This window comes from Platalea leucorodia (assembly GCF_965183815.1).
Source record: "Platalea leucorodia genome assembly, chromosome: 2".
In the NCBI taxonomy this organism is placed as follows: Eukaryota; Metazoa; Chordata; class Aves; order Pelecaniformes; family Threskiornithidae; genus Platalea; species Platalea leucorodia.
This window is the reverse complement of record NC_138824.1, coordinates 36,782,273-36,794,922: the sequence shown is the minus strand read 5'-3', so window position 1 is coordinate 36,794,922 and position 12,650 is coordinate 36,782,273. Positions and strand designations below refer to the sequence as shown.

The window sequence follows — 12,650 nt, the reverse complement described above, 5'->3', positions numbered from 1 at the left end:
GGAAGCATAATTACCAACCTCTGGAATCTCTTTGAGAAGAAGGTGGCATGAAAGAAGGTCAGAATCTGGACAATGCTCTTATTCTGGAGCATTCCACTACTACAAACTGAACTGAGACAAAGCCTCAATGTTTTTAAGCAGCTTATCTTGTGGTCAATGATAAAGACTTATTAACAGTTGCTAATCTCTATTCTAAATCTCTCATAGCACAACGGTACCATAATGTTATTAAAATAGTTTCACATGTATTCTTTTCTGCTGTATTTACTATATTCGCTTGGTGTTATACAAATCCTTATTCTCAATTTGGAATGAGACACAAGGGAACAGAAAATCATTCTTATAGCTAATATGGCTTTAAGCATAGAAACTCAAAGGGTATTCAGAGTAAATACAAATTCTCATCTGGTATAAGACAGTCCCTAAACATGTACTCATAATGAAATACATTGCTATGAACCATATTATAGTTAGAAGATATTAAATGCATTAGTCAGTTATCCAGAATATACATATCAGATGATTTTTTCTCATAATTTCAGTAAAAAAATCTAAAAAATAATTTCCACTAAAGATGAAATAGCTATATGTTTAGTTATCAAAGAAACATTTTAATTTAGGGCTGAGTAGTTTACTAAGTATGATAGTCCCCTTAACAGGGTTTCCCACTAAACTCACAGTAGTGAATGAAAAATTCGTTCATAAAAAGTGGTTTAATTGGAAAATAAAAATATTGGTTTAGTATATTTTAGCAACTTTAATATGATGAATTTTTAAAACACAGAATTTTAAGAAATAAATGGAGGTCTTATCTACAAATATTATGATTAATATTTTTTTAATTGTGTGGTATGAAGTGTGAAACATCTTTGAAGACAGATGAGGAATCTGCTCTAAATTCTCTACATGAGATAAATTTGCAATATAAAGTATTTTAAATGGACATATGAGAGGACGGAGTGGTGACTAATAAAAGGGGCACTTGCAGAAATCATTATAACATATGGCATCATAAAAGATGCCTGTTGTAAAAGGGTTAAAAAAATAAGATACATGGAACATTTTCCTAAAGACAGTAATAGCAGAAATAGATAAATGTCATTTTCTGATGGTCAGACAGATATGGTGTTTCTATTTTAATGTTGATGTCAGCACAGTAATCCATTTTTTATCACTTTCAAATCAAACCACTGAAAAGAGTTCTGTATGTGATTGCCCCTAAAATGATGGAAAATTTGCAGCTATTGCAAAATGTAATTGCAAATTTGTTAGGGAGTATTTCTTCTTGCAAACATATTACAAATATGTTTTCTGTAGTGCACTAGCAATCAACTGATTTCCAGATGCAACTTCAGTGTTGGTTTTGGCTTGGAAAAAGTTGAGGATAACTGACGGACTGATCCCCTAGTTCTCTGGCAGCAGTTCACTAGGTGCACTTTAATAAGATTTCCATAGAGTTAGTGTTTGAAGCACTAAATACAATAGATTTTCAGAAATAGAATTTTAATTATTCCATTTCTCAGTGGGTCAAAATATAAACTTGTTGTCCAATAATCTATATTTCAAGCCATATCTATACTCTTGCTTCTTACCAAGATAAATCACAGAATGTTTGTGGACATTTTGGAGTCTTGCCCAAATAAAAGGTATTATCTCTAGCCCAAAGAACCAAAATGAAGGAACCATGTCAGAACACTAATTTCATTTTTAAAACTATCAAAGGGCCCACAATTTCACCAGCATGTATTTAAGAAAAAAAAAATTAAAAATATATTTATTAAAAAGGAATTGGTCTCCCAATCAGGTAAAAATGTTTCCCCAAAACTTGAACTAAATGTTTTTGTGAGGCAGGCATTATCAGGAACCATCAGCAATAAATAAGCCAAGATACTGTACTCTCTTCCCTGAATGATAACATATGCATTATGGAATATACATCTCAGAAAATTATTAGATGGCTCATTAATTCCTTGTTCCATTTCTCCATGCACTACTGATACTAAGGTGACCTTTCACAAATCAAGCTATACATACAGCAGAGAGCCGTCCCTTCTTTCTATTGGAGAATTTTCATTTTTAGGGAAACATTACTAACTGAAGAAATAAGCTTTCAGCTGCTTTCATGTCTTAGACTCAATAAAGGATAAGGATAGGGTATTTATCCCATGAGTGAACACCCTGAAGCAGTTATACGTGGTTGGCTTAAAGGAGATCTAAGAATCTCTGTTTGACAGACTGGCCACTTTCTAAATGAGAAATCAATGACTCTGTATTCTGGGTAAAGAAAAGCCAGGATGGTTTATAACTTGTTCTACATATACTGTGGATCCAACCAAGCTCTGAATTACACACAGTTGAAGACAGCAAGACAGCAACATCCCATGTCCAATGAGGCCTTCAGCAGCATAAGGTACATTCTGGCAGGACTCAGCACAGACAGTGGCTCACTAGATTTTGGAATTTAGCCTGTAGAAAGACAAATATATGTAGCAGGAAAAAGGGAAAAAAACAATGGGGGTTTTCTGTGCTTAGGATAGCCAGATAATTAGATGCAGGCTGGTTTTGTTTCTGGCAAGAGACTTGCAGAAAACATGCAATGGGTAAAAGGTAATTCTGCCTGCAGGACTAGCACATATCTTCATAATACCTGTAGTATTCTGAACAAACTAAAATTCTATTTAGCTGTCAAAAGCAATGTCTATTTACTTAATTATTGGTAAAAAACAAACAAACAAACAAACAAAAGAACCCCAAATCAACCCCCCAAGTAAACCCAAAAAATCCAGTGTGGAGGCTTTATGCTATTTGGTAGTCATTGCTACAGTCACACAGGAGCAGACAGAAAGGGACACATACTCTGAGGGATTGATCATGTTGCTCAGAAAGAACAAAAACAAACAAAAAAAAAGAGGTTAATGAAAGTGTTAAATTATAATAACAAACTCAAACAACCAGACATAGAACTTAGTCATATTTTTCCCATCATTTTGTCACGTTGTTTACAGCAACATGAATAAATTATTTACCTCTATTACCTAGGCTTTTAAGAAAGACACATTTAAAAAAAACCAAAAAACAAAAAACAAACAACTCTTTACATTCTTCGGATTTTTTTCTCCACTTGTATACTTAAGCAGTTCTTTGAGAACTTATACCCTCATTTATAATGCTTTTGGTGAACTCACACCAGTGTACTAAACCAAACTATCCTTTATTCAGCTCCATGTTTCTATGAGCAAATAACAGCCTGTAGGGATTCAGCACATCAGCTGCTTAAAAGATAAACCTACCCAGCTTGATGAAAACTCTTCACCACCTTCCTGTTGAGAGAAAACGGTTACACATTTCTAATAAATGAAGCAGGAACTGTCATTTTTTTGGCAAACTGATAACTAGCTGTAACAGCCGCATTGCCACAAGTTGCTTTTCCAAAGTAATTACCATCAGGCTCCCTGTGGTATGCAGTGTTTAACACATTTCTTCTGTGTTAATGAATGCAAAAGCAGGCAACACCACTATTAGTAATTGCTTTTTATTCGTAGTCCTCATTTTCCAGATAGGTCACATTAAACACAGCCATTAAACAATAGCGGTTGAGATAATCCATACAATGTATGCTGCTTTTGTTTGGTTTTTGTGTCATTCACCAGTCATTGGTGCAACTTTGAGCCATATGGGGAGACAGGGGCTGATAAATGTGAATGCCAACCTGTATCACAACTGGGCCAGAGAAGTCAAAACCTTAATCAGGTTTCATTCAATTACACTTCAAATCAACAAATCTTGATAGCTAAAACTCCCATTTGAATTAATGCAATAATAATCACTGCCTGATGTCAAAAGAAAGTAATTAAACAATAATGAGTAGGCGTATATTATGCTAGGCTTCAGAATTGTTCTTGACCTCAGCAATTTCCCTTCCATTGGACAGCAAGCAGCTTGAAACTTTGAATGATGTATCTTGCTCCCCTATGAGCAATGTTTGAGTTCTAGGGGTAACTTGGACTGGGAAACCTATATTCTCAAGTGGCAAATCACAGTTCAGGAAAATCTTTTTCCTGACAAATATGCCAAGAAAAAAAACAGAAAAAAAAGGTCTGATTTTGAGTCCTGATTTGATTGGCCAATTGCTTAAGGAACTCCCAATTGCTGGCTTTCATTAATAAAAAAAGATATAGAATGCCTTATTTGCTATTCACAGTGTACAGTACAATTTTATTAGTTACTTAACTAGCCTCCCTTAACTCCGCCATTCTCTTTATAATCATGTGGCAGGTATTTTCTTTCAGTCTTATAAAACATGTATGTAAGGAATGAGAGAAATAACTCATAAACTTTATCTTTCATTGCTGCCTCTTTCTCCAGTGGTGATAGTAGAGATACCATGGAGAAAAAGTACTCTTAAAATTCTTCTGTGTGTAGTACTTCCTTCACACACAATCATGTTAATTTTGACTGAACCAGCAAAACTCACTTTGTATAAGCTCTGCTGGTTTACTGGTTCATTATGTATCCATTCTAAATTGTGAAACAGATTTTTTAACCTGGGATATCCTTACTGGAAGCAGTATGCCAGAGATCTACAACACAAGGCAGTTGTCAGCCAAATTAAATAAAAGCAAGATTTCCTAAACTCTTCTATAAAGCTGTGAGTCATGAATTCTGAATTACCTCAGAGTGGTAAATAAATAATTACTACTAAATACAGATAATGTGTTAAACAGCTAAAGCTAGTAAATCACTAGTGACAGAGAGCCTTAAGGTAAATTCCTCTTACATTGGCACAGCCCTTTCTCAGAATGTTGTGGGTTTATGTCTTCAGAAACATACAATGAATTGTACAATTGGTTACTCAGTGTTAAAATCATTTATAAAATACACAAATCTCCATCACTTGACTGCATTTACATACTGGCTTAGATTTTGCTGAATAATGGATCTCACTGGCAGAGCTAAAGACTTGGTGCACAGATACTGAAGTGATGGGCACCACGGAAATACGTATAAGAGACTGATCAAACAATAAGAAATCCTCTCCACTATGGAATTTCAAGCTATCAAGCTATCAAGCAAAACCAATCTTGGGTCTCCTGGCCAAAAAAAAAAAATTATATAACACAGACAACACCACATTTTAGATACATAAATTGTCCAAAACATGGAGAGTAGCTTGATAAAACATGTACAAGATCCTTTTTTTACATGTAATTGTAGACTTTTTTAACAGGAGGAGCTAAAAGCAAATTGTCAGAATGGTTGTCTCCCAAAGACAATTCGTTGTAGGACTGGCTAGCTAAAATCACCATTTAACAGCAATCCCAACATCAAAACAGGCTGTTGGGTCAACTTTCTTTTGTGAACTGATAGCTTTGTGGGATTTGAGATTGCCAACCTCTTTTATATATGTTAGTATAGTACAGGTCACATTTAATAAACCCAATACACCATTTTTAAACAATGCACTGTAGTGGTATTTCCAACAGAGTATCTGAAATATATAAGGGACAAATCCTGAGCTAAACATTTTACTCTTCTGCTTATTCTTGTTCTGTGCAAGTTCATTTTGAATGTGGGTTCGTTTTTAACTTTCATCTGAAGGCAATTTTGAATTTTTTAAATGCAATAAAAAACACCTTTAGAAAAAATAATAAAAAGTAGAAACTATATCCCAAGTTTTTCTGCAAATATTTTTCAGAACAAATGAAAACCAAACTAAAAACACCCCCCAAAATAAGCAGTATATATCTAGAACTGCAGTAGGCAATTGCACATTCTAAAGAATCAGATAAAATACTGCCTGTGCCACATTGGCACTGACGTGTTTTTCAGCTCTATGAACTTAAGAGCAAAACTTTGAAAATGGTGGCATCTATTAATAAGTCAATCAAATATCCTACATTAAACAGGCTGGCTGCATGTGTTTGGAAAAAAAACCAAGGAGGTTCCAGATGTTGGTTCGAGTGTAGTTTTTGTTATTAAACATGGGTTTGCAATAGAAGCTTCTACAAGGACTTGCACGTAACCATGACTGATGGATGTATTTGTAGGCCGTTCAGTTAGCTCCATCAGCTCACTCAAACACATTTTGAACAGATTATGTACTGCAGTACTTCGTAGACCATACATTAAACAAGAGACTTTGCTCTGAGGCGCTGCTTCCCACAATCCGTGGGGAAAAGGAAGCAGGAAAAAACAAAACTCATAGAGTTCGACAGCTACCGAGGCAACACTTGCCATTTACAATATAAGCCCAAATATTTTTGCAACACAACTATATATTAATTTAATAAAATACACAATATAGCTCTTATACACTCAACAATTTGGCTCATATGCACTGAATCTGCAATAAATCAATAAAAATATGTCATTTGATGTAAACACACTGAATCTTCTTACATTTGCACATTTAAATGATCATGTGATTTTTGTGGATGTCTAAGACATTTTCACTTTCCTGAGCTATTTTAGTGTCCACAAATGAATAAAAAAGTGTTAATAATGTTAATTTCTTTTGTGTATTACCCTTAAAGGTAACTATTTTTTTTCAAACTTTATTTTACTTCAGTGTTTTTAAAACTTATCACTACCTACTTATAGTTTTGTTGGACACTAAAACGCTAAATAGATATTAAAATCTTTTTTTTCTTTTTTATCAAGTGAATTAGCTTATGTGTGTGCAGGACAAGATGGTTTATATCATTTTACATTTAACCTTAATATGATATGAAGTGTTTTACTAATGATCAGGATATGTTTTGTTGAATAATGATCTGGAATGGGTTTTTTTTGTTTTCTTGTTCTTTTTTTTTTTTTAATATATTTGTGGCAGATAACTTTATACATACATGTTTACCACAAATGAATGTTAATGTTTGGTGTCGCTTGGACTACTACAAGAACTCTTTTTAGGACTTTCAGTAGAAGCCTGTGGTGACTGCTGGAAATCCACCACAGATCAGAATTATTCAACCCTGTTTTTCTTGGGGTTTATACGTAAACAGTAAAGTCATCATCAGCTTTTGAGGACAGTCTTAAAGTACCAGATGTATTTCCATTCCATCTTTCACACACCTTCCTATCAGATTGTCAAAATGCCACCATCTTTCCTTCTTTTGTTTTGTTCTTAGTGTACTTGACTCTGTCCTAATGAAAGTTTGGTCAAAATGAAACCAGTGTTATCTGTCAAAAAGAAAGAGCAGTGAAAAGAACATACTTGTGGGCACTTCAGATGTTCACTAAAAGCCTTAAAGCAGCATTGGTCTTCCTTCATTCCTGTAAATCTGTTACAACCAGGGGATTTACTTATTTATTTACTTTTAATCAGCAGAAGAGGAATGGAACTGCCAGCCTGTCCTTATTTTCCCCCTCACTTTCTGACGGCCACAGGGTCGCTTCCCCGACAGTCCTGCAAGAGCTTGTCTATTTCTCTCACAACTTCCTCGGCATCCACCGACTCCCTGCCTAGATCCCGGGCTGAACGATCTAACTGCTCCAGAACAGAGTCCATCTCACTCGAGTCTCGGCTCACTCGGGAATGCACATCTGCAAAGGCCCTAGCCATCTGATCTGATGCAATGAAGGGAGCGTCTTTTGACTGTTTACTAGGCGATAGATACTGACTGTCAGTTGACAAGTACTGGCTGCTTGGTTCAGCCAAGGCTCCTGATTTCACTTCACAACCATCCAGTGGTCCTTTTGTTGAGGTGCAAGGCTCAATGCATGTCTTGGTTGGGCTGCTCGATGCTGAGGGAACCTCCTGAAGCAGAGGACTCAGGGCACGTTTGGCTTTTAAGTAAGGTTTAACATTGGCAATGAGAATAGTGTGCTCTCTCTTGTCTTTCCCAAATGTACAAAAAGTCTTTTTCCCAGTGGGATTCACAGTTTCGTATGTCTCAGTCTCAACATTAGCTTCAACTGTGGGTACAAAGAGATTTGTGCGATAATCTGCATTCTCAGCCTGAGTGGCTGCAGGGAACTGTGGCATCCAACACCTGTCAGAATGACCAAGCACTCTGCATTCATCTGTGCAGTTAACACATTCTTCTTGCTCTGTAAAACAAAGGAGAAAGAGAAAAAACTCTAATTATAAGTGGATTTCTTTAAACTAATGGGTAGGCTATGATCAACATGTTGATTGGCTTACTTGATATCTGGTTTCTTAATTACGGAGAAAAAGAAGAAGCTATAATTAAAATATTTCAGAAGGATTGCATAAACCTGTTGGTTGAGAAAATAGATTTATTTAACTCTGTTCTTTGTGTATTAAAGCATTCACACAGCCCAATGGAAGTATAAAGGGGTCATTAGAGAATCATTCTCAGTGGAATTGAGCTTCATCTGTAAACTAATCTGTTGTAGAAATCTGTTAGGCTTTGTTCTGTAAAACTCATCCTAGAAAAGAGTGAACAGTACTTAAGGAACTCAAAAGGCATTATCAGGATTAATTTTTCAAATCAAATAACTGAGCAATGACTGCCTTTCTGGAAATACAAACACTTCATAAAAATCAGCAAGCTGGCTTTTCATTTTTGTCACCTCCATTTCGTTTATAATTGTTGTGTTATGTGACAGTCACAAAATAAAAAGGTTTTCGTAAAAAGCCTACTTTTCCTGCTGAGAACAGAGAACTAGAATTTTCCATCATTATGCATTAAATATAAGCTTGTCAAAAAGTGCATATTGCAATTTTATTAGACATAAGTATGGATCATGTAATCAGTTTTCCCCTTTTTTGTTTTGGTGCAAGTAAGCGAAAATGGATTTGCTCAATACATACAATTTGGAAGAATGACAAACCGTGACACATTATTTGAACTCATAATGTTTTCAGATAGGATTTCTATATTCTTATTTCTTTCAAAGAATATAGTTAAATAGGATTTTTTTATTCGCTACATTTTTAGAACATACATTTTGATACTTCCTGTTCTACAATTCAAAGACATAAAGAAAACTTTCTGCTTTAAAAACCTTAGCTTGTCTGTCATTTTACACTAATAGAATATGTTTGGGCCACAATTTACCATTTTATAATTGTGCACATGACTCTAACCCAATATCAGGGATAAGGAAAATTCCAGAAATACCCCCTAAATCTGTTTTTAGAAAACCACATCTCTGAACCAAGTTGCTTTCTTTTTCTTCTCAGTACTCTCTAGTCAATACTGATAGAATAAATCATTTTATCATCTCTATGCTGGTCTTTTGCTATTAAGCATTTTCTTCCACAAAATGGGCAGATGGGTTCAAATATTCATTTTATTTGAGGAATTTAGTATTTACAAAATGCCTGGAATTCCAGTTAGACAAAAAACTATGAGTATACCATTAAATGTAAGGATGAAACACAGACACAGAGACATGCACAACAGGTCTTCAGAAGAGCAGAACAAAATTGTTGACCCAAAGATAGGCAAAATTTAAGTGATCATAATCTTTCCAAATTAGAAAATAAATTCCTAGTAATCTTATAATATCACCACCAGATTCATGGACAGTTGCACTGCAGAAACCTGACGCAGAAGAAACACCAAACGTGATCTATGAGAATCCAATAATGTAAACAGCTTTGTTCACATTTCTAAAAAGACATGAATACATGTGACTTACATTTAAATAAAATTGTGTTATGTCACAAAGATCAGTTAAATCCAGGTGAGATAATTTACTCAGAACTGATAAGTGTTAATGATACGGTTCTGTGAAAAAGTGTCATCCTGTACATGTGCTCCCTTCCTTGAAGAGTTTAAAATCTAAGACTGGTGTAAGCCCTAAAAAAATACCGAAAGCAAGAGAGAATGAGGTACATGGAGAGGAGACCACGGTGATTTTTGAGGAAAAGAATGTAACAGAAAGGCTTTAAATATAAAATTCATAGAGGTGAGTCAGACTCACCTCTGTGCCTGGTAAGATCATGGAACAGATCTTCCTGGAAGATATATTAAAACACATGGAAGACAGGGAGGTGATTAGAGACAGCCAATGTGGCTTCACCAAGGGCAAATTTTGTCTGACTAATCTGGTGGCCTTCTATGATGGAGAGACTTCATCAGTGGACAAAGGAAGAGCTATGGATGTCATCTATGTAGACTTTTGTAAGGCCTTTGTAAGGCCTTTGATATGCCCCCCCCCCCCCCCCCCCGCAATATTTCTGCTGCTAAATTGGAGAGATATGGGTTTGATGGATGGACTATTAGATGGATAAGGAATTGACTGGATGGCCGCATGTCAAGAGTTGCAGTCAATGACTCAGTGTCCAAGTGGAAACCAGTAATGAGTAGTGTCCCTCAGGAGTCCATACTGGGACCAACACTATTCAATATCTGCATCAATGACATAGACAGTGGGATTGAGTGCACCCTCAGCAAGTTTGCAGATCACACCAAGCTGAGCGGTGCAGTTGATTGGCTAGAGGAAAGGGAGCAAGTGCAAGGTCCTGACCATGGGTCAAGTAAATCACCAGTATCAATACAGACTGGAGGATGAAGGGACTGAGAGCAGTCCTATAGAGAAGGACTTAGGGATACTGGTGGATGAAAAACTGGACATGATCCGGCAATGTGCACTCGCATTCCAGAAAGCCAATAGTATCCTGGACCGCATAAACTCAAAGAGGGTAGATTTAGATTGTACATGAGGGAGAAACTCTTTAATATGAGGGTGGTGAGACACTGAAACAGGTTTCCCAAAGAAGTTGTGGATGTCCCATCACTGGAAGATTTCAAAGTCAGGTTGGATGGGGCTTTGAGCAACCTGATCTAGTGAAAGATATTCCTGCCCACCGCAGGGGGGGTTGGACTAGATGATCTTTCAAGGTCCCTTCCAACCCAAACCATTCTGTGATTCTACGACCTCCAAGGAAAAGTAAGTTGCACGCTGGTTTTAGTGTACAATCAAAATTAGCATTATCATAATGAATAGCAACAGTAAAAGACAATCCCAACCCTGGGACTGTAACACAATGATAGAACTGAGAAGAGCTTAAGGAAGAGATTTAAGTTTGTGATGTTTGATTTTACTTCACTTGAATGAGATGGCATTGACATGCATAACCATAGAGACAACATATGTGGTGACAACTGCTTAATGAAAAGGGAGCCGTACAAATAAAGGACATTGCTACACACCTCATTCCACTCATTAGTTCACCTCCAGTAAAGTTCTCTGTATCTAGTTTTCCAGAGTTTCTACAGCATCAAGCAGATGCTGCTTAAAACAACCAAGTGAAACTGCTACTGTCTCTCTCTCAAAAAAAAAAAAAAGGAAAACACAAAATTCCACAAAAAAAAAACCCAAATAAATATATGTTAAAAGTCACATGGGGCAAGAGCATTGGAGAGGAAGGTTCCAAGCTTTAGCATAGAATAGGCAATCGTTAATACTAGCCAGGTTTGATTACATTTTATTACAGAAATCCAACAGAAATAAACAAACAAAAAAATGCCCCAAGCCCAGCCCTTTCAATGTTAGTTGTAGAATTTCAGATTTTGCAAATGCTTGCTATTAATTAATTTTGCTCTTTTTCTCTTCCTCTTAATCCTAAAGACTAGATTCATGGCAAGCTCAGCCTCTAGCTTTAAAATGGACCTATATAGTAAGGAGAAATAATAGGTGTTTTGTTTAAGATTTTCTCTAACCGGATCTAAAATTATTTTTCTCTTACGTGGAATTCATGACAATGCTGAGTAAAAGTTTTCTGGCACTTTTAAAGGTTTCCCTAAGCAATTAATCAGGTTTCCAACTAACAACTGTTTTATTTTGTAAACTTAACTATCCTTTGTATGAATTTTTGTAAATAATTTTGGTCCCTTTTTAACAAAAGATGAAAATTAAAACATGCTGAATGTTAGCTACCATAAAATGCTCAGAACTGCACAATCAACGGACCAGCTCTGCTCCTCTCTCTCTTTTCAATTATTCCATCAAAGCAGGACTCCTCTTTGCTCTTTTTTTTCTCACAGAAAAAAAAATAGCACTTCCTGTAAAACCTCCTAACCATATTTAAAGTGTCAAGAGCTCATAGTGTACTGGGAGGCCATCAGTGAACACAACTGGGAAGATTTCAATAGATTATAGCCTATTTCATTAAACCACAAAAAGGCCATCTGTAGATGGGAAACTCTTCCTGACTTTCAGGTAGTAGTTCTTTGTCATATTATCTTAAAATACATTAAATAAATGTTCATATATTTATATACAATTCTCTGCTACCTACATTGGCAACATATATATATGCATATGAAATATACAACTGGAACATTCTATTTCGACATTGTCTCCTATTCTAAAACTTAACTGAACTTTATTTGTTTAAAAAAAATAATAAAATTATTCCCCTAACTGAAATTGAAATAAACAAACTTTAAATGAAAGGTAAAGACCAGAGTTCTCAACCACTGGGAATAAGTTAACTACACTAGGTATTCAGTACTGTGTCAAAAACTACGCTTTGAGATTTTTCAAGACTGACTAGGTTAATTTTGTTATAACCAAGTTATGTTCTACGATTTTAAATTCTTAGCTCTTATGCATGTTCCTACACATATACTGGATATGAGGATAACTTTCACACAGTGTTTACATTATTCATTACTGTCAATAAAAATACAAAGTTTGCTGGCTATCTCTAAGTAAGAGAGATATATCAT

The 12,650-nt window shown here is 35.6% G+C and overlaps 1 protein-coding gene across 1 annotated transcript in view; it reads right to left on the bottom strand.

Moving 5' to 3' along the window:
- Nucleotides 1-7,369: 7,369 nt before the first annotated feature.
- PCDH17 (protocadherin 17) overlaps nt 7,370-12,650 on the bottom strand; it is a gene marked incomplete at both ends in the record, with an annotated part of 87,473 nt that continues 82,192 nt past the window's right edge. The window contains one exon of the mRNA XM_082337622.1: nt 7,370-8,052. Within this exon, the coding sequence (XP_082193748.1) occupies nt 7,370-8,052 (683 nt within the window). The remainder of the gene's footprint in view (nt 8,053-12,650) is intronic.